This window comes from Fundulus heteroclitus, chromosome 5 (assembly GCF_011125445.2).
Source record: "Fundulus heteroclitus isolate FHET01 chromosome 5, MU-UCD_Fhet_4.1, whole genome shotgun sequence".
NCBI lineage: Eukaryota > Metazoa > Chordata > Actinopteri > Cyprinodontiformes > Fundulidae > Fundulus > Fundulus heteroclitus.
In genome coordinates, this window is record NC_046365.1 from 19,914,237 (window position 1) to 19,940,970 (window position 26,734).

The following is a 26,734-nucleotide window of genomic DNA, read 5'->3' on the forward strand; positions in this document are numbered from 1 at the left end:
GTTATGAAAGGCAGGAGTACAGCTCACAACAAAGAAGAGGAGAAGACACAGATGGCCTGACTGGAAGAGAGAGACAGAGAGAGGGAGATCTCCAGCAGTGCCAGCCGAAAGAGGATCAAGGTGATTTTGGATAAATTTCAGAGGTAAGCTGTGGTTTAAGCTCTGAGCTTGGACTAGTCGAGCCAAGTCCCATTGACGACATCCCGAAACATGAGGCAATATTCAGATAGCATGATGACATAAACAAGTACAATCTATATTTTTGTTTATTTTGGCATTTGAGAAATACAAACGTGAGTAACATACACACAGATAAACACACACTAATTCTCTTAAAAATACAAGGATTTAATAACAAAATACTTAATTTTCCAGTTGAAATAATTTAGTCAAATAACTCTTTAGGGTAGTAATATTCAGCTAAACTAGTCAAAATTTAAAAAAGAAGGAAAACTAACAAACCAGAGGGAAAAAAAGTTCAAAATATTATGAAAAGAAACTAATAAAGATAAACAAAAAATGCTACAGTCGTGACACAGTTCAGTGTAAATGTGTATATGTAAGAACCAAGGTTTGTTTTAAAGAATTATTAAATGATGCCAAATTAGCTCTGAAAGCTAACAAAGAACTGCAGTTGCTAGATATTCAAACAACCAGTTAACAATGCAAGCAGGAAGGAAAATAAAGATTATTTGCTGAATCTTGACATCTTCTTCAGGCAGTGTGGTAAAACTGTTGATGTAATCAACAGTTTGGGGATTTGCCAGATTTGTTTCTGTGGTAGCTCACACAGCCAGGTTCAGACGAAGAGTCTTATTTTTGACCAGGACATGGTAATCAGATATACAAATAACCGACTTTACATTCCATTAGATTCAAGGTTTCTTAAAAGAAGAAGTTTTTTACTCGGTCAGCGAGATCAAAACTTTCAGGCATGTGTCCTCCCTGTTGCAGCTTGAGGAGAGTTGCAAGCAAAGCGAAAGAGCGCTTTGGCACCGAGAGTTTGTCATCAGCTGGATTCGAGCTGTGACTCCTCCTCTCTGGGAGCTGTCATGACAATTAATTAATACTGTACATTCTGAGATTCAGAGTTTCTGAATGAGAGCAAAAGTCTTGGCTCAATCAGTTACAGCAAATCGTCCACTTCCTCAAGCATCAAATCAGTCCTACCACATCACACTACCATCATCATGTTTGACTGTCAAGGTGATTTTATTTTTCTGAATTGCTGTACCACATTGCATGACACCCTCAAAAACATTTAAGGGTGTCATGTAAATGATCTGTACAAACACAACCAAACTGTTCTGTTCACACCAGAAAACATTGCGTAAACAGGGCCTAAGGTCCCTTCCACACGGAGATGAAATTAGGTGTGTCTGAAAAGGTATTTTGTCATTTAGACTGTGTCTATCACATGGATATGATGTTTTGGGAGACGGTAGACGATGATTTCCCAGAGAGAATAGATTTCGCCTTGCATCTTTTTGCAAACGATGACGTTGTAGCTTTGCTTCTCTCTTTAACCGAAATGCACCTCACTCTCACAAATAACAAGAAAGATGGCGCCGTCCTGTGTTGCAGCTTTGTCATGGCTGTTAGTGGTGTCCCCTGGACTCTTTCTTTCCAATGAGCCCGCTCTACACAGTATGTCCCATGTCTGCTCCTAGGCCGTGGTGCTGTTGTATTTACTTCACATGTGCATGCCCACATGTTTCTTTAGTGCTGTCACAGCACCACCAATGGGCACCAACATATCTATACAGCATTTTTTGATGTGAAGCGTCCTCTTGTGTGGACGCACAATTTTTCCTGACCGTTTATGAATATTTACTGTGTTCGTCTCCATGTAGACAAGGCAAGGCAAGGCAAATTTATTTATATAGCACAATTCAGTACAAAGACAATGCAAAGTGCTTTACATGATTAAAATATAGCAAAATAAAACAGAATAAAAGCAAGTAGGAATAAAATATAGATAGAAAATAGAACAAAAAAGTGGTGATTCAGTTAACTAGGACAGTTGAAGGCAATTTTAAACAAATGTGTTTTTAATCTTGATTTAAAAGAACTCAGGCTTTCCGCAATTTTACAGTTTTCTGGAAGTTTGTTCCAGATAATTGGAGCATAGGAACTAAATGCTGCTTCTCCGTGTTTAGTTCTGGTTCTAGGTATGCAGAGTAGGCTGGAGCCAGAAGACCTGAGTGGTCTGGATGGTTTATACGCTGATAACAAGTCTGTGATGTATTTAGGAGCTAAGCCATTTAAGGATTTATAGACTAACAGAAGTATTTTAAAGTCTATTCTCTGAGATACAGGGAGCCAGTGTAATGACTTTAGAACTGGGGTTATGTGCTCTACTTTCTTAGTCTTAGTGAGGACGCGGGCAGCAGCGTTCTGGATCAGCTGCAGCTGTCTGATTAGGCATTAGTTAACTCCCGTTCATTCATGTGTTCATACCTTCCAATCCTTTACCATATACTGCATAGTTTGTGCTTTAAATAATATTGGGAAACCATGTACTACTGCCAGATCTGCTGCAGTCTATAGCTTCTGTTATACCTTTCTCTGCTGATCACAAGAGGTTGGTAACAGCGCCCAAAATTTGAGTCTATTCACCAGTCTTTAGAGCACAAGCCTGTCAAGGCTGAAGTCTTTGTGACTTAAGCATGTCTTGAGCATGAGTCTCGTACTCAAGTTGCTATCTCATGACTATGCCCTCCTGTCCCTTATAACCAGTCATCAATGATGCTGGTAGGAGTATTTCCTCCATAGCCTTTCTTTATAAAACCAACTGAAGGGAGTAAATGTGCAGGGTTTGTAGCATATATATATATATATATATATATATATATATATATATATATATATATATATATAACACAAATGTACTCAACATGGATGTCTAGCAAAAAACAAGGATGTCTAGAAAAAAGCAAATATTATTACTTTTATTACAAGATGAACTGGAAAACCTTCAAACTAAGCATATCACAGAAGATAACATTGTATTAAACTATGATGACTGTTTTGAAAAAAGTGAAGCCTTTCACCAGTCAGGGCTTTGAATTACAGATTATCTTTATTGTAGTACAGCAGAAATAAATGTGCAATACAATATGAAATGCTTCAGGAGTGATACAAAACAACTGAATGTTATGATGGCAACCTAATCACCTCAGATCAGTCCATTTGACCCATCTCTTCTCCATTACTCACTCTTTGGTTATTACAGGAAATAAAAGTGAATAATCTAACTAGCTTCCCTCAGTCTCTTTTTCTTTATCTCTGTTCAATGCTCTAACTTGTACCGGCTTCCAATGTTTATGCATTTACTGAGATGGCTGGCGGGATTGTCAAAGAAAAAGGAAGGTTTATTTTTTTTCTTTGCTCTTTTCCTTTTTTTCCCCTGTGCAATCTCTTGCCTTCAGAAACCATTAATGCCCATTCAACATCAACATCAAGGCACAGCTTTGATGTCTATTCTGGCAACAGACTTCTTTCTTTCTCCGCTGCCTGCTGCTCTCTCTCTCTCTCTTTCTCTCCCTCCTTCTCCCTATCCCCCTTTATCCCTTTCACTTCCCCCTGCTCACTCTTTACAGTTTACTGTACAATCAAATAATTAAACGGATTGTCGAGCAAATGATTTTACCTGGCAATTAAATATGCAAAGTGAGGCGACAGGCGGTGCATGAGAAGGCGATTAAAAAGGGGGCCCACTGCAAATCTACAAAGGCTTCGGCAGCACAATAGGCAGCAGTCCCTGCCTGCTTCACGCACTGGCTTAGCCCGGGGAGCGTCTGGTGCCTCTTTATACCCGTTTCACATGGCCATGTTTACAATAGCCTCAACCATGCTATGCCAATTACAAGGCAACGCAAAGAGAAATAAAAGCCACCATTAGGAGAAAAGACAACAATGATGGTTGCAAAGTTTGGGACATCAGAGACAGAAACCCAAATCAAATGTATGGCGTGGGCATGTCTACTACTCTGAAAAAAGTCAAGGAATTGTGTGCTTCAAATTTGAATTTGAAGGGTTGGAAGCGTAAGTTAGGTTTCTGTGAAGGCAGGAACCTGCTCCGCACCTCAACAAAGCACATATTAGGACTGGAATGTCGTAGAGGCACCGCGGAAAGATGTCGTATGGGAGGTGGGGCGTCAATGTCCATCCATCAAGGCACCAATGGATACAAATGGTGGCAATTTCTCTGGATAGGTTGCCTTTCACAAACTAAACCCCAAGAGGCTGTAAAAATACATTTGGGAAGAGTGTAGGAGGGTAGGGCCAGTGCGAGTGAAGGGGGTGTGGGGGAGGGGGGGTGTAGTGATACACCTGCGCTGAACCGGCCAGTTCAAGAGCAACTAGCTGCTTCAGCCTGATTAAACCCTCCTTTTTGTCAAGTTAAAACCACATTGAAATTGATTTCAGGGTTTGCGGAGTATGTAATGCAAGACTTATGTAGTGACGTCTCGCCGCTCTGAGCTTTGGCGAAGCCTGGAAAATGAATCTGTTAGTATTGCTTTTGAGAAAAGAAACTGTTTGGCTGCAAAAAAATGTGTTTGTTTTTTAGGGAGTGTTTAAAGATCTTGGATAGGACTGCTTTCTTTCTAGTTTTTTCCAAGTGTTCCCACTTACAGCAGAAGGAAACGTGGAATAAGAAATATTTTCTGGGAAGCATAAGCTCACCAGTAATGGCTGTTTGAATCCTATGATGTGGCAACTTCTGCTTTTTATCAACGGCAACCCCCCCCCCTTTTTTTTTTATGGAAACAGTTTGGACTTAAATGCGCGAGCAAGTGCATCTGCATGCTGCAGACAGCATCACAGTCCCCGGCGCTGAATTATTTCCATGGTATTAAATTATTCTTTTCCCCAATGCTGATATAAAGCCAGATAATTGAAGCAAACATGGGGAGGCCCTCTGATACGGGAGGCAGGGTGCTTCATTAATGTTTGTGTTGACTTACAGAGAGCAATGCTGGCCCTCATTGCTCTTTAATAGCACCAATTAGCACCGTGGCTTCATTTCCATGCTTAATGTCTCCCGTTTACGTGCTGAGCAGTGAGCCTGCAGAGTAAATCACTGAGGGGCACCGGGTGTTTACCATTCATTCCTTGTCTTTTTACGCAAAGATGCTTTCAGCAGGTTCAATGCTCCCAATTTGCTTTACCAGTTTCTGCAGCTGTGATATTCTATATTCTATGTTGTTGAATGTTGTTGGGTATGCTTGTTAGTGCGTAAACTAGAATTTGCAGCAATTGACACCCATGGTAAGGGATTGTTCAAAGCCTTAAAATAAAATGAGATTTTATTCTATTAGAAAAATCTGACAAAATAGAAACAAATTATTCCAACCTTCACATTTATTCCATGGGGAACGCATCCAACATAAAAGGTAGAGTGGGGGATTTTTCCAGAAATGTAGGTAAGAAACACCCAAGTTCCTTTTTGAATAACTGCATGCGCAAGACCATCCTACCTGCTCCTCCGCTCCTCAGGGGGATCGCGGGACGAAAATCTCCCAAATACACACTGGTGTTATTTCTTTCTTCTGAGGCCTTCCTCTTCTTCTCATAAACTTGCAAGACAATTTGTTTGCTTCTTGTGACTCTCAGCCAAGTATACAGCGAGAGCAACGAGGCTTCAATGAATGGCTGAAATAGAAGCTAACTGGATACATTAACACTAGAAGTGAGCGCATCACCATGATTGGCATGTGGGACAACCAATAGATGAGGTGATCCCTTGAGAATTCAAAGCTGAAAAAGGTCATCCACTGTACCTTTAAGAAACACATTTTTTTGAGGTGACGCAAATATTATTGGTACCCCTAAAATCCATTTAAAATAGATTAAATGTAAGTATTTGATTACAGTTACAATCGGGTTTTTAGTTCTTCTAATTAATAATCTATGACTTTCTGTTTATCTGAGGAATACATATGACGTGACACAGACTGCTACAAGCTATGAGGCTATGTATATAGTCACCATACACAGAAACAGATAGTAAGGGGGTAAAAACACATATAAAAAATCTCACTGCTCAAGAACATCTGCAAACAGCTGCAGTGTGGCTTACCAAGTCTCAGTGAAAACCATAGAATCTAGTGACATGCCGACTGGTTGTTTGTGAGGCACATTAGGACAAGCCTACCATTACAAATGTCCACATATTGAGTTTGCTAAACTCTACAGGAGCTTTAACCAGTACAGTGTTCTTTGATTAAATGGGACTTATCACTCCAGATGGGTTTAGTGTGAAACAATGGATGAATATTCAGAAAAACACCCTATTTACACTGCTAATTACAGTTAAGAATCTATGATGCTGTTTCTCTTTCAACAGCTCTTGGAAACCTTGAATAATGAACTGTACAATATACAAGTTACCAGGTTTTTTTTTTTGGTTTTTTTTGCATTTCCTATTTTCAAAACACTGTGGAGGGAATTGGGCCTCAGCATCCCTTCTTACGCTAAGAATGATTACTTTATTTGTTTTTTTAAAGTTTGATTAATTTGTGAGATTGCTTTCGTCTTGTTTTCTGCGATGTTGAATCATTTTTATTATTTTGTTTTGTTTCTCTATGTTTTGGAAAAACTGGAATATTTAAAGTAAAATCTGGGGGCGTCTGGCAGAACAGTTAAAATCAGTGTCTTTTGGTGTTGTTTTTTAACTTAGATTTTTTTTCCCCAAGTTTAAGGTTTGATTTTTGCTATTTCATACCACTGCAATAAAAAAATAATTTGGCAAGATTTCCCAATCTTTACAAAAGGCTCTGAAAATCATGGAAGGTTCTGTGGCTACAGCTGTGTTTCTAAGGAGAGAGCAGAACACTGGGGAGGACTATTTCTGACTGTTGACCTGACCTGATAAGACTCGAGGTTATATCAAAGAAAGTCTCTGACCAGAACAATGGCAGCTGTGCTCCAATGATAGGAATCTAAATGTCTGAGAGCTGTCATCGATACGCCTCAGGGTGCCTGATGTGGGAAATACAGTATTCCAAGAAATTCTGATTCAAAACTACAGCGAGTGAATTAGTAACTACAAAGCCTGAAAGAAAAGCACCTCTTGGTCTTGGTTAAAATTAACATATGGACTTTTTTAAACAAAAGTGCACTTATTCTCATTGTTAGACTAAACAGTTATTGGAAAAAGATGCCAAAAAGTAATTTTTTTTGTCTTTATCTCACACATACAGCTAAAATAATGAAGCACAACAGTTTGGCTCATGCTAGTTTTAGTCGCACAACGTTTGTTTCAGACTGAATTAGTCAAAGTTTCAATGAGAAAATAATCCCAGTCAAGTTTCAGGCAAGTTTAGGGATTTCTAAAACACAACCGCTTTCTAATAAGGTGGCTCTAGCTTAAAATCGGTATTCTACAACTAAAACAGCAACAAAAACTAGAAACATGGGAATAAAATAATCTTTTCAATTTGCAAAAATATATGTTACTTTTCATACACACCCTTGTCCAAAATGTATTCCAATGCAATTTTACAAACTAGATTTTAATATTGAAACTTTACATAAGCTCCACAGACGACTATCAACTGTGTTGCTCACAAAGCAAAGATGGGGCAACAAATGCAAAATGTGCAAAGACAGCATATGTTTAAGCATGTTATATCAACTTAATCATCTCATCCTGCAACTTTAAACAACTGTTACAAACTTTTAAAAACTGCTGTGTGCAGAACGTCAAATATAGGGATGTTATTTAAAAGTACAAATTCACACCCCTTGCTCTTTTTCACATTTTGACACACTAAAACCACAAACTTCACAGGTTTTGGCAGAGAATATATGTGATGAATTAACAAAAAGTAATGCAGAATGCTGTGCAGATGGAAAACGATTCATAGATTTAAATAAATGTATATCCTGATAAAAATCTTAAAATGTAGCATTTATCAAATTTAGTCCCATTTACTCTGATACCCATAAATAAAATCTAGTGGGGGAAAAATTGCCTTCAAAAGCCACCTAATTTGTAAACAGAGGCCACCTGTATGTAATTTAATCCTAGTATGACTCTAGCTGTTAAATTAAGTTTTCAGAGGTTGTTAGAGAACACCAGGGAAGATCCAGCACCGTGAACACACCAGACAGGTCAGGGAGAATTAGTTTTAAACCAGCGTTTGGTTATAAAACAATATTTAATGCTTCTCAACTTCTTTTGGACAGATCCACATCCCAGGTTGGAGAAGCTGTTAACTGGCAGGCAAGGCAAGTTTAATTGTACAGCACATTTCAGCAAAAAGATAATTTAAAGTGTTGTACCTGATAGAAAACATAAAAAAAAGACCTACAAAAAAAAAAGCTAGCGGCACTGCAACATACTTCACTTACCAAAGTGCTTTCTTTTCTTTCCACTTCCATCTGGAAAAGCATCTTAAAAACCAAATCCAACAGACTCAAAAACATTTTTTCCCGGTGTGGTCAAATCAATCACCCCTATCACTCTAAGACACCTTATGGACAGAATGTAGTAAATATCGTGGACTACTGCTAGCTTTGGTTTGTGCTTTATTTTGTGTGTCTGTGATATTCAGAATGCAAAACAAAAGATGTGAAACCGTTTTTCATTGTGTGAAAATCTATCTATCCATCCACTGTCTATACCCACTTATCCACGCAGGATTGTGGGGGTGGGTCTGTGGGCCTATCTCTAGTGGTCACTGGGCGAGAGGCGCCGTACACCCTAGTCAAGTCGCCAGCCCATCACAACTGTATAAAATAAATTAATTAAATTCTATTAAAAGAAAACACATTAAAAAGTATATTACAGTGGCATAATATTGAAAAGTTGGACTACAGGCTGAAATAAATGAATATCAATTAAAAGTTCAAACAGAACAGTCAAAGGCGACTCTAAACAAGAGGTTTTTCAACCTTGATTTAAAATAACTGTTTTTCATTTTTGGACTATCCCATTGTGGCTCAGTAGGTAGAGAAGTAGTCTTGCAATCGCAAGGTTGTCCCCCATCACATGCTGAAGTGCTCCTGGGCAAGGCAGTTTGCCCCGAGTTGATTGTGTGCACAATTGGGTGAATGTGGCTCTGGTGTAAAGCAGTGGTCAGTTTGATGAGAAAAAGCACTTTATAAATACAGCCCACATAACTATTATATAGTTGTGCACCCTACAAATCATGTCTTTATGGGAGTAAAAGTAAGAAGAATGTTATTGCTGTAAGAAAGCTGTAATAAGTCCTGTTTGCAACAACATTGCACATCACCTGGGTAATAGTGAAATAAAAGAAAAATGTTATAAACAATTTTCCTTCAAGTTCACGATTTATGCACTACTTTGTTGGGTTGTCTATCATTTATAATATTAAGCCTGTGGTTGTAGGTGCTAATATGTGGGAGAGTTTTTGTACAATTAATAGTCCTTAGTTAATAAAGTGTATGAACACCTCTGCATGTCACTTCGTAATACCGTGAAAAAAAAGAGTCCAGCCACATGAGCTTTCATTTGAAAAATATAAAACTTTAATAAAGGCTACATCTCTCAATAATTACAATAATTATAGATCCATGTAAATCTTTAAATGAAACTCTGTATATAATGTATAATTTACAGTTTAGATATTATGAACCAAAACAACAACCAAAAAAGGCTGTGGTGTAAAAAAAAAAAGAACCCAAAACGAAAAAAATAAAAATAAAAAATAAAACATGATTACAGGACATTATTAAAAGCATAAAAATATCTTCTCAACATAAAACCCTTCTGAAAACCAAGGGATATATATTAAAACCCTGAAACAGGGTAGCACACGGTATGGCATCCATGTAGGCACAGGTGCTGTACTCAAGAAACACCAGCAGTCATGTGTTTGTGTCTGTGTTTCAGTATTCAAACTTCAGAATGCATAATTACAATATACGCAGGAACTCTGCTATATTCGGTGTTACTGTAAGAACATTCAAAAGATACTGGAGCGGAAATTCTTCACTTTTTTTTTTTTTTTTTTGCTGTTTTTTTTTTTTTCTCTCCTTTCGGCACACACCAGCTGACTTAGTGACCCAAACTGATTCTTGTTAGCATGAGTTATTTCGGTGTGCGGGCTGTAAACACTGTCTTTATTAGGCATTCTCTCTGTGTGAATCTGCCCACCCCATCCCCTCTTTATTTCCCATCCCTGTGCAATGCCTGGTTTACAAACAAAGGCACAAAAAAAAAAAAAAAGATTGCGCTCTGTCGCTAAAGAGGGAAAAGACAGGGAGGAGTAGGGAGAGAGACGATGAGCGCTGGGAGATCCTAGTGTGACAACTTTGAACAAACTATCAGCAGCATATAAAACTGGGATCGACCATTAGCATAACGAAGCTTTGGACTGGACCCACGCTCAGGTCGTCGTTTTGGGTCGGAAGTGGCACCAAGGCTAGTGTGACGACTTTTTGTGGAACATAAAAAAAAAATGGACAAAACATGAAACAGCATTGCCACAGTATTCTCCCAACATTCAAAGCAGCTTGATCATTGGCTGGAAACAGGGGGGGGGGGGGGGGGGGGAAGGGGGCGGGGTCACAGGTTTAAGACATGGTAGGGAAGGGTTGTTTTTAATAAATACTAAATAAAAACTTTAAACTCAAGACAAAAAAAAGCATCTATATATATATAATACATGTATATATACATAAATATGCATGTATGTATATGCACACGTATGGGCGTTTCTGTCAGCGCCTGCTTAGCCCTCTGCACAGGACACCATCAGTCCGCCGTCACATCACAACACAACGGTCATCCGTATCTTCAGTGGTTATGTCCAAGAGGAGTCGGGGTCGCTCCTCCCGCCTGGCCTCCGACTCTTGCGTTGGTCTTCAAAGTTGCGTTCCCTTGTGTGTTCTAAGGCTGATTGGCTGAGAGAGTCAGGGAGGGGGCGGCTCCTCCTCTGAGTTCGGCATACTTCATTGGCTCGTCTTCCTTCAATCGCTTTTTCTTGTGCTGGATATATTAACTCTGTTTAGCTTAATAAGAACAAATAGGTTTTAAAAAAAAAAAAAAGAAGTCCAGAGTTTGTTTTGTTTGTTTTCTGTTCTGAGTCCATTGCTCAAGTTCTTTAGGGAAAGCTTAGCTTGTGGTTTGGTGGGGAAAGGGCACTGGTTGTTTGTGTTGTTGTTGTTTTTTTTTTTTTAGTCCATCCTCTCCACTTTGCCCAGGACCTTGCCCTCGTACATGGGCAGCACAGAGGCATCTTCCCACACTTCCTCAAACACTGCTCCGCACTCAAACTCATCGCTCGCTTTCTTGAAGTAGTACCTGAGGAGAGAAAAAAAGAAACACACACAAAGAGAGAAGTTTGTGATTAGAAAAAGCGTAGGTGAGTGTTGGAAAAGAAAAGGAAAGAAGAAGAAGAAAAAAGAAAAACTAAGCTCAAACGATAGCTGACAGAACGGCAGCAGGAGGGCAACTGATACATTTCATCTTGTTCTAAACAGCTTTGAGGCTCCTACAAGACTACTTACGTGTACACGCTCCCTTTAGTCCAAATCAAACACTCACACTCTCTCTCGGAGCCAGAAATGGATCTTGTACAAAACAACTTAGTCATAGCCTTCAATGCCATCCCTGAACACTTCAAAGGTAGAGCCTGACTCCACATCGCACCGCTGCGCAAACACAGCTGAACCTCTCTTTTAAAACACACCCTGTGATAATTTGAGCCGCTAAAAACGGCTTGTCCGTGTGCGCTCGGCTCCTCGTTTGCAGATCTGTCCTGCAAGGACTTATTAAAGTTGAAGGGTTAATTAGAGGCTGTCCTTAAGCACCTCCCACCCCCTCTTTCTCTCCTTCTGTGGTGCCCCCCCCCCCCCCCCCGTGTCTCCATGGCTTCTAATTGCTGTCAAATGAAGGGCCTTTCTGTCGCACAGGTTGACGTTTCAGGTGCCCGAGAGTCTGCCTGTGGCCTCAAAAACTAAGTTCTTCAGACCCAAACACATAGTGCCAAAAGGCTTTCTATCAACAGCAGAGACAGAGATGCACCGGCCGGTCGGAAACTCAAACATCCAGGCTTTTACCACTCTATGTGCCATCAGTTCACACTGACAACAAACAACACTCTTCAGTGTGGACTCAGTATTTTCGGTATGGGCGAGGTAGGCCAGGGTCGGTGTGAGATTCTCATTGTATGGTAACATAATGGTCCTGTAGTATCAGGGTACTGAGGTTTTTCAACCAACAGCAGATGACATGACCACATTCAGATCAGGGTCAAGTCATTTTAAAGCTGCTTTACTCAAAAGCTGTTAAAAATATATGGTATTTTCTATGCCTGTGGTTCATTCAGGCAGTGAGAGAGAGCGACACTTTCTGCAGACAACTGGAAGGTTGAACGCAGTACAGCAAAGTCGCTTCGTTTTATCCTTGTGAACTTTTAGCCTCTGTTTGTTTGCCGTAAAATCCTGGCAGAGTTTTGGAAGTCTGACAGTACAGGTCATCTACCCTCACTAGAATATGTTTAAGAATAAAAGCTGTTCCTATTGTAATAATGTAACACACTAGAGTCGGGATTAAAAACTCAGCTCTGAATTTATTTTCTGTTTTTAAATGAACACTCATAGCAGGAAGAATAGAAACAAATATGCTGTTCTTATATCTCTGTATAGTTCTTAAAAAGAAGTCATACCTGACTAAACTCTCTGTGAGCAGTGTGAAACTGGAGATTGGACGAAAGCCACAAAATTCTGTGCATCTCAAGCAACAGTTCAGCAAATGGATGCAACAGTCTGGGTGAAGGGCCTCTGCCCTCAGACAGTCTTCTCTGAGGTCACGGGTCACCTCGCTAACCCGCTGCTCTTCTTCTTCACACAAGCAGAGATAAAACCCAGGGCTAGCTCAGTCCCAGCGACTGTGAAGTCTCTTGGTGTTCCTAATGATTCTACTCTCTACTTTAAACCCAGCAAAAAGATCAGCAGGAGGGGATTTAATGATAAGCTTTGTAATGGAAAAATGCCTCATTTTGTCCATGTGTGCCTGCATTAGGAAGAAAAAAAAAAGGGAAGAAAAAAAAAAAAAAAAACTAGGGGGAGCCGAGTGTTTTATGAGCTAAGCTCAGAGTCATTCAAACAACACATGTACGGAGGGCGTACATATAAATATACACATACAGCGTTGTTTTTTTGATTGTAATCACAAATGAATGTGAAAGGAGGTTTGCTTCGCCACAGCTGCAGAGCATGCGGCACCATTAATGTGACAGAAAAAATAATGAATTTTGCCTATAATCAATCTGCATTGCTAAAATAATCCCATCTGTTTTCTAACTTCTTCTGGGCGTGATTAAAAAAAGTATGTCGCTTATTTATTTTTCTGGTCTCGTTTTTCTCTCGTTTTTCTCACAAAACGACCGCGCTGCCCATCTCAATCTAACTGGCTGCCATCTTTTTTTTTTCCTTTTTTTTTCAAAATAAAACTGCATTTTATGCTCACAAATAGTTCAAAGTCATCGCTTTGTTGCAGAGGTAGAGCGACAGAAGGAGTCTTTCCACTGGAACATGTTTTATGTGGCAGGATTTTTCTTTCCTCACAACATCTGGCACCAATATTGTCTGGCAGAGCTGCGGAGTACTGTTCTCTGCTGAACCGCTGCCATGTCCAAATTAACCAACTCCACACATTCTGCTGCCATTGAAGCCAGGCGCTTCATCCCCCCCACCCCCCCACCCCCTGTTCTCACAGGCTCACTGAAGAGTTATGGGATAGCTGGGGGAGCGTTGGCTTGTTTGCGGGCCTTCTCCTCTCTCTTGCCTAACAAACAGATGTGACTGCACATGGGCCTGCATAGGCTTCACTTGTTGGGATACCGCCGGCTCGTCCCTAAAACAGGTATTTCACTACCTTCAGCTGTTGATTATGAGAACTTGTTAGTACGTATGTGCAAAGTTACCTATGGAGGTCCTACTGTTACGATTTTGGCCTCATCATGGGACACTGACACAGGCGGTATTAGTGCCGTGCCCAATCCTCTTTCCAGAACAAGGTGCTTGCGTAGCATTCAATTTCAACGCCTGATGCAATAGTCTGGCGGAGGAATTCGAAGGCATTGAGATGGTCTTTGCACACACAATAAAATAGCCCTAGCTTCAAAGCCATATTTATTAAGGCTGCCTTAGCATGGAAATCAGGACCAGATGTGAGAAAAATTCCTTCCAGAACACCCCCCCTCCCTCCCCTATTTCTGTAAAGCTCTGGAATACAGTGGATGAGCCCAGTTTTGTTTCTCTGTCAGCTGAGAGGCTCCAGTGCCTCACACGTACAAACAGGTACAGTAACAAAAAGCTTGTTGAACTCTTTTCTAGCTACTTCTACTGCGACTCTTGTTCCATCTCAGCGGGTGTCAAAAATCCTCGCCAGAGATCAGCTGTTGGCTGCTTTTTCGGCCTTGCCTTGAACTGGACATTGGTACGTTTTACACAAAAAAAATTAAAAAAATTTCCAATCTGTAAACAATCGGTGAACACGCCAATCATTAACCATTTGGTTGTGATAACAATCTTCGATTACTGTCTATTACTATTTAACTATTTAATGTTAATTATTTGACTATTTAACAGATGGCCAAGTGTCAAAGAAAGAAATTAGGTGTAAGAAGCAGTTTGAAAGGAACCTGTGTTTCTAGGTTGGTTCATTCAGGCTATGGGGGGTGAGAGAGAGCCATACCTTCTGCAGATAACAGGAAGGCTAAATGAAGTACAGTAAAGTTGCTCTGTGACATCTTTTTTCAACTTCTTTATCTCATTTGATGTTTGGAAATGTTGGCACCTTTTAGAAAATCCAAGCGTTGAAGTATCTACTTGTTCCCATTTCAATCTCTTAGAAATTCTGTGCTATACATTTTTTTCCTAGTTTGTAGTGTTGAATGTTGTAGATTTTAAAATTATTATCTGTGTTGTTTTTTCCATCATATTCCTACTCTATTCTAATATACATTCTCTAGAATATACGCACAAATACTATTATTTTACTGTCCTCTATACAGTAAAATAAAAAATAAAAATCTCACAACAGGAAAACCATAAAACATATACCAAACGCTGTTAAATATAAGTCACCCACTCATTTCTGATCATTGCCTCTCTATCCACAGTTTTTTTCTGGTTTTATTTGTGGCGTCGCTGCAAAATATTTACCGGTAGTTGCCTTTCTTGCTGAGCTGTTCTTTGAAGTGACCCAAGGTGAGGCAGTGGGTCTTCATCATGCTGCGATAAGGAATTTCCTCGCCACAGAAAAAGTATGTTACAACCAGCTCCTTAGACCTGAAAATGGAATAAAAAAAGAGGGTTTAGACAAGCATTAAATACAAGAAAGAGATCTTACGATTAGATAAACCAATTTAAAAACAAAAGTGTTTGATACTGAATATAGCCAAAATCTACTTAAAAGTTATTCTTTGTTTGTGTGTGTGAGAGAGAGAGTTTTGGGCAATGGGGAGACTTAGGGATGCTGTATTTAAGCACGCTTAATCTTAAATGTTTAAAAAAAACCTAGAGGAGTCAAGGACATAACTTTAATGACTCATTAAATTAAGGATGCAAAAATATCTAGGAGGAACTGGACAAGACCACAGTCCTTGACCAAAAAGGAAATTCTCAAAATAAATGTAACTTGACATTATCTGGGAAACTAGAAAGCAAGTGTATAGATAGAAAGTAAACATCAACCAAACCAAGATAAAGACACAGAGTTGGGATCACCAAAATAAGAGACAACTAATACGTACTCTTCAGGGTTAGTTTGAGAAGTGCCTGCACCAGTTCCAGCAGGTGGGTGGCTCCTGTCTCTCTGAAGGCTGCCGGATGCTGTTGAATGCCTGTTTAAAGATAAACAGCATTACAACCTAACCCATCAATCAGTTCTGGTACGATTAAGTTGTTTTAAAAAAAGAGTGTGATTCTCTTTATGAGTAAGAGCACTACCTCTGCTTTGGCGGCTTGGAAACTTCTTCCAGTCTGCGACGGGCCTCCTCGAGCTGTGCCAGGGTGTTGGGAGGGGGTAAGGGCGGCATAGCGGGATCCTGGATGAAAGGATGGCCTGGGTGATGGCCGCGGAGGTGACTCCCATTGCAGGTGCCAGCTCCACCCCAGGTGTTGGTCCTAGCAGGCAGGATCTTGGAGTCGAGAGGACTGGGCTTCTTTAGGCCTTGAGTGCTGTTGAAGGAATAGAGAAAAAATGAGGGTCATTACAGGACGGGGACTTCGACCAGGGCTGTCCAAACTTTTTTTTGCCGCGGGGGCCAAAAGTGTGAAGTTGAAAGTACTTGGAGGCTCACAAAATGTTTAGAATATTTATTTAAATAGCAAAAATAAATAAAAAAATCATATTTATCTGCTCAATACATTAAACACATAGTTTAGACAGATTTCTGTAAATCAGCTTGTGTGGATTTTCATCAACCAGGACAGGATATGGTTCACCCTTGTTTTATTTAGCCAGATTTAATAAATGGGTGCGCCCGAGGCTAGTCTTACTTTCAGATTAAATCAAAATAAAAATAAAAAACAAGGCCAACAAAAGACGAATACTTTGTGTTGCACTTAATATTTTATCTGAATGTTATAATAATATATCTGGATCTTTTTTTTCTTCTACATGTATACCTGCATAAGCTCCATTCTTCAATTGTGGTTATAGAGCGACTAAAATCATCCTGACGGCCGCAGACACCGGCCCCCTGACTTTTACAGGTGATTTTGTGACACTTGCCTGTGTGGCTTGTGCTTGCCCTGCCTCTCGCTCTCCAGGATCCACTGCCAGACATTCTGAGAGCGGTCGGTGGAAACCATGGGAAGGCATGGTGAAGACGGTGCACCCTCATCGGAGGCCTTCACTGGTCGTCTGGTCAAAGTGCTGCAGCAACTACAGAGGCAAACAGGGAGCCATTGGGACCCAGCAGTTTTTTAATAGCAAACATTATTAGGTGGAAGGCAAAGCCAGGAGGCCGCACTCACGCAGGTGTGAAGTCGGAGTAATTGGCGCCCCCTTGAGGGCAGAGGCACTGCACGCGCTGAGCCGCTTCATTCTCTATCTGCTCCTTGGTCTTGGGCCCAGCGTGGTGATGGTGGATGTAGTGGTGGTGGATGTGCTTGGTGGACTGCCTGCCTGTCATCAGAACCTTAGCGGGTCCGTGAAAAGCACCGAAAAGGGCTCCGTGGCCGGAGGACACCAGAACGCCCGTCTGATCTGGGGAGCGCGAACGCGGCGAGTGCCGGACCACGCCGGGCGACTGGCAGCCGGGTGTCTTCAGGACACGGGAAAGGTGCTCATCTAGGATGGCCTGGGGGTCTTCCTCGCCCTGGCTCGCCGACGGGAGCAGGGGGTGGTGGAGGGAGCTGCCGCTGCTGAGGTCGTTGCTCTCCTCTCTTTCGTCCTCCTGCGAACCCAAAAAAAGAAAAAGGCGATTGGCAAAACATTAACAATCGCATGTTGTCGAGGAATTTCCGTGTCAGCCTCCATCGACTTCCATCAGTCGTCCTGTGAAGTCAGAGAGCGCAAACGCGTGAATAACTTGACGTGAGTTTCCTCCTTTGCTGCACTGTTATCTTCGCTAACAGGCTTTGGGTGCGCTTCATCTATAATGCAGAATCTGCCTGCGCTTCACAAAGAAACTGGCACTACACATATTCAGCAAATGTGCCACTGGAGAGTAACTAAGCGCTATGCGAAGGCACTTAAAGTGTGTCTGGAAACATAAGTTTGAAAGTTCCTCCTTCCAAATGAAATGGGGGAGAAAACAAAAGGGGGAAACGCGAGGAAGCAGCTAAACCCAGGCAAACTTTGCAATCCCACGGCACATACCCTGCTCTTAGTCATGCCACGGCTGGCGTAAAGGCCTTTGTAGTGAAGTTTAGAACTACTGTCGGGAAATAAATTGGATCCAATTTGGAATTTACAAAGTGGGAATCGTGCTTTAAGTAGCTGTTAGACTACTTTTTGTGGAAAAAAAAAAAAGGCACAGCGCCTGGCAGAAATATTCACACTCCTTAAACGTTCCACGTTTTTCGCTGTTCCACAGGACACGGCCTGCATGTGGAAGGAGACGTTCAAGTCACACGAGGCTAAAGTAAAACTTTTTGGCCAAATGGCAAGATGCTATCGTCGGTGGAGAAATGTGTTGAAGATGTAGTTTCAACATATTTCCGCGAGATGTAGTTTGAATCAAAGCAAATTGACCTGTTAGCAGGTTTATTTGAAAAATAATAGTTGATTCTGCAAAGCACGCGTTAATGTAGGCGTCATTGTCCTTCCTCTTTACAATTATGCACTACTTCTTGGTGGTCTATCACGTAAAAGCACAAAAATAAAGTAACGTATATGTTTGTGTCATGCAAAAACGGTCCACGCTGCGTGAATACTTTTTTGCAACGGTGCTGTATTTTGGTGACGCTCACCTCCTGGATTTGCTGCAGCCTCTCCTCCAGTGAGCTCATGGTGTCCTGCTCTCGCTTCAGCTTCTCAAGTTTGGCGATGAGCTGGGCGGCAAAGGCTGAGGGCTCCACTGGGGTCATCTCCTTAGGCAGCCGGTGTGTCCTCTGCGGGGCAAACGGCACAGGGAGGCAGACTGTAAAAAGTGGAGCTACTTGGTGTTTCAGATGGATGCAGCGTGGCGCATTAATCCGTTGCCCTTGCCCTAATCCTATCTCGTTCCAGAAAAAAAAGCCTGTTACTTTTCCAAAAAAAAAAAAAAAAAAAAAAAAAGGACTTCATACACACGCCCTTGCCCTCAAGCTAACCTGAACCTTTTCTTGCTGCCCATCCCGCCCCAGATCTTCTCTCATGCCCAGTGCCCTTGGCGGTGCCAAGCCGCCGGGCGAGGGGAAAAGACGGGGGTTGCAGTAGCGGGGTAGCAGTTGGTCTCGCTTGGAGGGGAGGCCCCCTGCCTGTACCTTCTGTAGCCCGACCAAACCATCAGCAAGGCAGCCTCTGAAGTTAGCACACTTCAAAGGGCCCTTGTCAAACATCAAACGCACACTAGGGGTGGGAGGGACACGCGGCTTTAAATCTCCGAATAAAAGCCAGATATCGACGGAGAAGAGAAGAGAGTGTGTGTGTGTGTGTGTGTGTGTGTAGGGGGGGGGGGGTGACAAAATTAACAGCAGGAAGAGAGAGGAAGAAGATTGAGATGTGTGTTTGTGGAGTGGCATTGGTGGCACTGGAGGAAAGACAGTGTGAGAAGACAGAGGAGTCAAATACTGGGAAGATCTGAAGGAAAGCAGTAATTTATTTCCAGGCTGCATGCAGGGCAGCTCAGAGGTACTCTAGTCACATTATCCTCCTTTTTCTTTAACTATGTGCGCTGGCTTCTCTTTCTCCATTTCATACTTTTTTTTTTTTTTTTTTGTTATTTGGCACACTGGCTTTCTTGATTTTGATTTTTTTTTTTTTTTGTTGTTGTTCCTCTCATCTCTTTGTAGATACGATAAAGGGAAGAAGAAAAAAGGCAAGCGGGGCTGCTGGCAAAGGAGCGCCAGCCCTGCACGGGGCCCCCGCTGCCTGGGGCTGATGCATCATGGGAGACAGAGCCATCTCCAAATCAGGAGGGAGACATTAAAGAAGAGCAAGTGGAAAAGAAAGAGACGGAGGGAGAAAGGGATAGATTGAGAGAAAACTGGGGGAAACAGAAAAATGCTCGCGCAAACACACACACATCCCGTCCATAAACACATACCTGTGTTTGGATATGGATAGACAAAAGAAATGTGTTTATTTTCCCGTTTCCTCATCTGTGTCAACCTGTTTGACCCAGTTCTCTAAACCACCCCATTGCAACTTTAGCAGGTCAGAAAACATCTCTCATCAAACAAAAGACACTGTCTGAAGCGCACGCACAAAAAAAAAAGAAAAGAAATGGGACCAGATACACGTGCTTGAGGGATGCAAGGTCTGCAATCTGACATTGTGATACGGTTTGACACGTAGTCATGACACAGAAAGACGAACGCAATTAATTCTGTTATATTCGCCATAGCGCTAACTGAGATGGGAAGCTAGAGAGACCTTTACACATCAGAAGTAAGCAAATGTAGTTATTTTAACACATAAGGAATTCAATTGTTGATATTCCACCTCAAAGAAACCGAGGCTGTTTTCTGTGAGCGTGTAAAAGAGCGTAGATTGTAATAAAGTAGATTGTAATAAAGACTTACAGGAAAGTGCGGTAGCGTAACCTGGCCATTGAGCTTAACGTTACGATGCATCTCTCGTTGGAGCTGCTTCTTGGTGCCCATCTTGTAAGGAGGGACTCCATCTCTGTAAAGAAAACAAAAGATATACCATTTAATTTTAAAAGTGGAAAAAAAAACACCATAAAAAAATACCATCTACAACTAGCTACAGAACTATTATTTCTTTTTGCCATCATTCATTTGGTCTCTCTGCAACAAGTGTGTTAATATTAGGAAGCTGTATCAAAAACAAATTACAAAGTCAGCGCCAACATGTGGTCAACAACATGGGACATAACTGAGATGTAAACCAATCAGAATTCTGCGTCTGGAGACCAATCTCCAGTTTTTAAATCATGCTTTGACCTGCTGATACTATTTTTGGTCCAGTCTAATTCCGCTTTAAATCACTATGAAACAAAAAGATAGACGAAAAGCATTAAAAACATTATGATCAGTCACTTGATTATATATATGTATATCAGGAGCACAGATGATGATGTCACTCATCCAGTGTGACATCATCTGTGTTCACATTTTAAACTGTCTTTAGTATCTTATATTCACTCTTAGCATAGTTAGTATTTAGAAATATTACTTTCCATGCATACTCTGTGGAGAATACAGGCCCTTACTGTTACTCTGAGATTTCTTAAAAGGCTGGCAAAAGTTCCAAATCAAGCAAGTTTCACTCCAGAGTGATTCATTTTTCATTCAACATCTTACTGACACTGAAAATAGAGATGTTGCATCTTCACTCGGTAACAGCTTCCACAATGAAGGGTGCAGGCCCTGCTAGTGCTTATGTACTCTATGGTGCATTCACTGGTTGGAAAGTAGTCGGATTTCTGCATTTCTGATGAGTTATTTATGTATGGTGCATTCGGTGATCAGAGAATTATCATATTTTGGATTTTCAGACAAGCCACTAAACAAGGTCTGTTAAAATTGGTGAATTCTCTTCAGCAGAGGATTTTTCAGGTCATCGCTAACATTAATATTAGAATCAAATGTTCAGGCAACCCTTAAAGCCAAGATGAATCTAGAAACGCAAAACCAAACATATGGCCGTAATAGAAAATATGCGGCAAAGAGTTAAAAAAGAACCTCTTTGATTAATCAACTCTGGTAGCAGTTATCCAAACAGACAGAAAAAAAAACAGATTCAACTTTCAGTATCTGGTTAGTTTGGAGCTACAAAAGACTAAAACAGCTTGCCTAATGGCGTTTTTTTTTTTTTCCAACTTTCCTTAATAGCTTGTAGAAATGGAAATGTTTAGCAAGCAACACTAAAAGTCTCTGGACGATTAGGCATTTATTCCGGAGAATCTCGTCCTCCATATTTTTTTTCCCCCCACGTTCTGTCTGCCGGCTTCCTCCAGTCAGCTGCCACTTACACTCGGGCCAATTATTGCGGCCGTTTTGGCCGCTCAGAAGTGTATGACCTAGCCCAAATGCTACTTTTTTTTTTTTTTTTCTCTGCTTGCCTCTTTGAAATCTCACACTCATGCACATATGCACCCGCTGCCATCTTCGTTTGGCAAGCGCTCCGCAGCGAGCCTCTGATCTCGGCAACATCAAAAGGCTGGTTTGTAAGATAAGGTAATGTTTGAAGTTGGTGCAGCAGCATTCCCCAGCGTCCAAGTAAATCCATAAATAAGATATAAGCAAAAAGAGGAAAAAAAAAAAAAATCCCACCCCTCCACCGCCACTACCGCCACCCTTTCTTGTAGATCCTCTTTCTAAAATCCTTCTCTTCTTGTTCTTTATCTGGGAAATTAGATTCATATTTGCAGAGAGTCTTTTAAGCGCTAATAAAAACCGTTCCCTCAAAATGAAAAAGGAGACGAGGACGTGTCACAAGAACGGTTGAAGAACATGACTTTGACAACTGATGCTGTTCAGCAGTTAGCCTGTTTCACTTCCTCTAAAGGAGCTTTATCACATGTAATGTCAATGGAAATGTATTAATGGACGCACGGCTGACGACATGACCTACATTCTACCTCTGACGCTTCGCAGGCTACAACCTGAGACCACGGGCCGTAACCCCTGAAAGAACAGGAAGCGGCTGCGAGGAAACCCTTCAGGAGTAAGAGCCAAACTGAACCCCCGACGCTCAGCAGCCAACAAAGCTCTCCCAGCTCCTCCCTGAGCGACCGCGCTGTTTGTCAATACGGACCCGTCCCCGACCACGTGACTGGACGCGGCGAAAAGAAAACAGCCGTGAACCCTTTCACGGTTTCGCGGGCCCTCGCTTTTATGGGGATCTCCTGTTCAGCGGTGCAAGTCATTTTCAAAGCAGCCAGCCACCCTCTTATCCCGCTAAGCTCCCCTCACCTAACAATAGGCTGAAAGCGATTCAGTTAAGCCCTTTATACTCCGTGCACTTTATTTTCTCACTCCCTTGCACTTGGATCCTCACCACTCTTGCTTACAACTCTGGAAGGTGGAGAAGAGAAGCCGTATGGGTGGACTAGACTGGCCAGGAGGGGGAAAAAGGAGGAGAGTGGGGAGGTGGGGGGGGGGAGGGGGGTTCCTTATGTCTTGCCCCGGGGTCTAGAAATGAGTAACCCCCGTGAAAGCCTCGCAGACACATGATCTCAGCACGCCGCAGAGGCCAGTGGCAGGAAACCGACCCACCATGTGAGTAAGCCTCCTTTCATTTGGTGCCAACATTTTTCAATGAGTTTGTCTTGAGACCCGAACGGCCAAACCCCCCCACCCCCCACCACCACCCCCACCTCTTTACTCCTGCAGGTCTTCAAAGGGGAAAAGCGATTAGATAATATAAAAAAAAAGAAGAAAAAAGTCTGGTGGCAGAAGGGTGGGTGGGATGGATACATATCAACTTTGAGGAAAATGAGGCAACGCCTCCACCCACATCAAGACATCCTTCCCCCCCCCCCCTTTTTTTTTTTCCAGCCTGCAACACATCAGAATAAACTTCAAAAGGCCTTCAGACGTAATGACTTTCCCAGAGTTATCTCCCCCGAGGCCGTAGTAACAACTGCACATTAATAGAATTACCTGGAGTCAATCACAGAGGATAATTAAAATACATTACACACCATTATTCTTCGGCAATGCAGTCCCCCGGCCCCGAGGAGAAGCCAAGCTTGTTGGATTACAAGGCCAAATATTTTTCTTTACACCCCTGGACTTTTTTCCTGGAAAGGTGTTGACTGAAATCTGGCTCGTGCTCATTCAGATACGATGGAAGTCATAACACTGCGCAGAGCTTTGGCTGCATGGAAAGGAGCCTCCTGAAAACGCTGCGGCTCCAGATCCAGACTCATCTGGGTTTTTATTTCCTTTTTTTTTTTTTTTGAAGGGGGGTGGGGGGATGTTTGAATGAAAGCTCAACACTTACACACTGCTGTCGGTCATCGACAAGGAGTCATCCGTCGCTGCATCGCTGGAGATCTCGCTGTCGTTGGCACTGGTGGCGGGGGCGAAAACGTAGCCGGAGTTGACGAAGTACGGGCTGGCGGGGTCTCCTCGTCGGTGGGACCTGTGGGAGGTGGAAGGAAACCGTTTTAACATCGGGTCCCGATAGATGTTGATCCAAACAAGGGTTCCTACCCATTTTCAAGTTCATAACGCCACACCTTCCAGACACCATTTCTACAGATGCACCAAGCAGTCCGCTGGGACCATTTTTCCCCTGGATCGCCTCTGATCCAGGACCGACGAGTCAGATGCTGAGAACTATTATTCATTAAAAGCGTTAAACCAAAAATTCCAACCAATTTTTGACCAATAAACACAACCGACGCATCTAATTTTCTCCTTTTCTGTTTAAAACTACTATCTGAATCAAGATAGTATCCCACCCCAGTAAAAATCGAAGTCGAAGAGTCAGACCTCCAAGAAAACGGGGAGGAAAACCGGTATCAGTCAGGAAAAGCTTGATCCCTATTAGTTTTTATAACATTCTGGAAATCCAGGTAAAACACATTTACCTACTTCTGGTTTTATTTTCTACAAGTTTTACAGATGCTGGGCACAATTCCCAAATGGGCTTCTGATCTGGCAATATTTTAAGGGGCAATTTCCCTATTTTTCGTTGCTGTTTTGGTCTCCAGAATAACTCCAGTAAATCTTCTTGAGGTCCATTTAGGACATTTGGCCACCTTTATTCTGTTTATTCTTTTAAAAAAAACATGTCATTTTATTTTTTAAAAGGGAGTTGTGTTGTAGTGAATCAAAGATAAATATTTTCATTGAAACTTAACTCAGTGTTTTCTTTCGGGTTTTTTTTTTTTTTTTTTTTTACAAATTCAGCATTTTGTATCCTCCAGATCAGTGATTCCCAAAGTTGGGGTTAGGAATTACTAAGTGCAGTGTCTTGTAATCCACTTACGGAATCACAAAAAGGGGTTATTAAAAAAAGTCATATTTACACTATGAATGTTATTTTTGAAGGGCATGTTAACAGCTGCTGATGGTGTTTATTGTTTTCTTGGTAGCCCTGTTTATTGGTAGAAATGCTTTGCGTCCTCTTAGTATTTAGGATCTGAAGGCTCTTCCGCCGCTCTTTGGAGGGTGGAAAGCTGAGGCGGATTGGGGACCAGCGCTCCAGATAACACAAACCCAAACACGCATTCCTCCTCGGGTTCCCTTTTTCCTCCATATTTGTCAATAGCTGGAAGACGATCAAAGCAAACGCCGTCACATCTCAAGACTTTTTCGAGACAGGGTGGAAAGGGGGGGGGGGGGGGCGAGGACGACACGGTTTATTTGCTGGCTTTTCTAGCTCCTGTAAGGTTTTTTTAAAACAAAACAGCCCAGAGTTGGCTTCGCTGATGTCCTCTGCAGATTTCTACAGGGGCTCGGTGCCGTAGGTGTCCAGGAGCCCCAGGAATGTGGCGTCAGCGTTATTCCACGGGTCCTTCTTTCCTTTCATGTCTTTCCCCTTCTCTAACGTGTAAGGAGGACTCCGGCCTTTTGTTTGGCTCAGACTCCTGATCTTTCCCCACTTTCACCTTCCTGGGGAGTTTTCTCCTCCATCTCTCTTCGCTACTAGCCAGTCTGACCCCCCCAACCCCCCCCAACCCTCCTCCACCACCAAAACCCCGCTCCTCCCTCAAAACCTCTTCCTTGCCTCCCTTTCTAAAGTCTCTCTGTCTCTTTGCTCTCTATCCTGCTGTGTTGCATTCCTGCTCCAGGAGTGAAGGGGTGGACAGGCAAAGGAGAGGAAGGGGGGAACTTGAGCTTTAGAGAGGGAGTGAGAAGGAGAGAGGGGAAAAAAAGGGGGTAGGAGGGCCCCTTTCTTTATGAGAATGCCTTCTGCCGGGAGAGCTGAGGAGAACCCCAGCATGACTAAAGCCGTAGGCCCCAAGCACAAATCTGACCTTTGGAGGGTCCACGCAAAGAGTCAGGTATTTAGCACAGCTGGGCTCTCTGAACACCCCCCCCCCTCAATTCTTTTCTTTTCTTTCTTTCAAGACCCCCCCCCCCTTCTTCCTGTTTTTCCCTCTTCCCCTCCTCTTGTCTCTCTGTCTCCTTCCAAAGCGTGCTTAGTCTCTGTCAGACGGATTTTTTTTTTTTTTTTTTTTTTTTTTTTGCTTTCCTCTTTCAAACAGAGGAGATAAAAGCGCAGGACAGAAATGAAAGAGGAGGGGGAAAAAAACACTGACGCACACAAACGCACTGCAGAGCGGGATCTGTGGTCGGAGCGGCGGAACTGAGACGAGGATGTTTTGTCGTGTCGTTCCACCGCTTTGGAGTCTGGGAGAGCACTGGAGGTCCCGCGGAAAAGTGACGAGGGGGAGTCTGTGCAGTGGCAAAATTAGTTCCACATGTTTGAGATGGAAATTGGTTGACCCGCGGAGATGGCGAAGGGGGCAGTGGGAAAGGGGGACGGAAGGGTAGAACGACGCTCTATCTCTCTCTCTCTCTCTCTCTCTCTGTCTGTCTCGCGCTCGCTCTCCCTCCCGCTATTCTTTTTTAAAGAGGAAAAACAAGAACACAGGGGGATCACACCGGGAAAGCAGGATATGCCCACATGTCAACAAACCCTGCACTTATTGGTTCCCCTGCTCTCCACATGGCCACTTCCAAGCAAATGAGCAACTGTTGTTATCTCACATCTGCTCACATGAAGGGCAAAAAAAAAAAAAAAAAAAAAACTCTCACGGGACAAGCTTGATCGCTATTATTACACTAAATCTTTCATAGTGTGAGATTCTCACGGCCTGATAACCTTGAGTGAAAAAGTCATCAAACTGATTCAACTTTCCGTATTGTTCCTTTCTATAAGTATGTAGCAGCACCTTATCAGCTGGCCAGCAGTGTGCAGCAACAGTTTGAGGTAGCGCAGCATGGGAAACATTACCGGTTTTAAAACTTCTTTAACATTTCGGTATACCTATGATTTCGATTTTTTTTTTATCATACCAGAAACAATTTCCAACATGGCTAAAACTGAGCTACAAACTTGCCATTAAAAAAAAAAAAAGCCACCTGGCTGGCAGCAAACAGCAACAGGTAGGGGGAAAGGGTCGCGCTGCACCGCTCTACGCTTGGTAGTACAGCACCTGCCGTGGCG

At 42.2% G+C, this 26,734-nt stretch overlaps 1 protein-coding gene and 1 long non-coding RNA gene across 3 annotated transcripts in view; one reads left to right on the forward strand and one right to left on the reverse strand.

The window, feature by feature from the left end:
• LOC118563164 lies at positions 1 to 19,606 on the forward strand. Its single transcript, XR_004931062.1, has 2 exons — positions 1 to 143; positions 19,432 to 19,606. It is a non-coding gene; the product is annotated as an uncharacterized LOC118563164 (long non-coding RNA).
• The window catches only part of LOC105918552 (axin-2), a 21,431-nt gene continuing 4,668 nt past the window's right edge, over positions 9,972 to 26,734 (reverse strand). For both annotated transcript variants that reach the window (XM_036137132.1, XM_012853664.3), the window contains exons 3-11: positions 23,555 to 23,695; positions 20,164 to 20,266; positions 18,409 to 18,549; positions 16,969 to 17,390; positions 16,724 to 16,876; positions 15,937 to 16,167; positions 15,741 to 15,830; positions 15,151 to 15,276; positions 9,972 to 11,281 (exon numbers count right to left, since the gene is read on the reverse strand). In XM_036137132.1, coding sequence (XP_035993025.1) covers positions 11,155 to 11,281; positions 15,151 to 15,276; positions 15,741 to 15,830; positions 15,937 to 16,167; positions 16,724 to 16,876; positions 16,969 to 17,390; positions 18,409 to 18,549; positions 20,164 to 20,266; positions 23,555 to 23,695 — 1,534 coding nt within the window. In that variant the 3' untranslated portion in view covers positions 9,972 to 11,154. The remainder of the gene's footprint in view (positions 11,282 to 15,150; positions 15,277 to 15,740; positions 15,831 to 15,936; positions 16,168 to 16,723; positions 16,877 to 16,968; positions 17,391 to 18,408; positions 18,550 to 20,163; positions 20,267 to 23,554; positions 23,696 to 26,734) is intronic.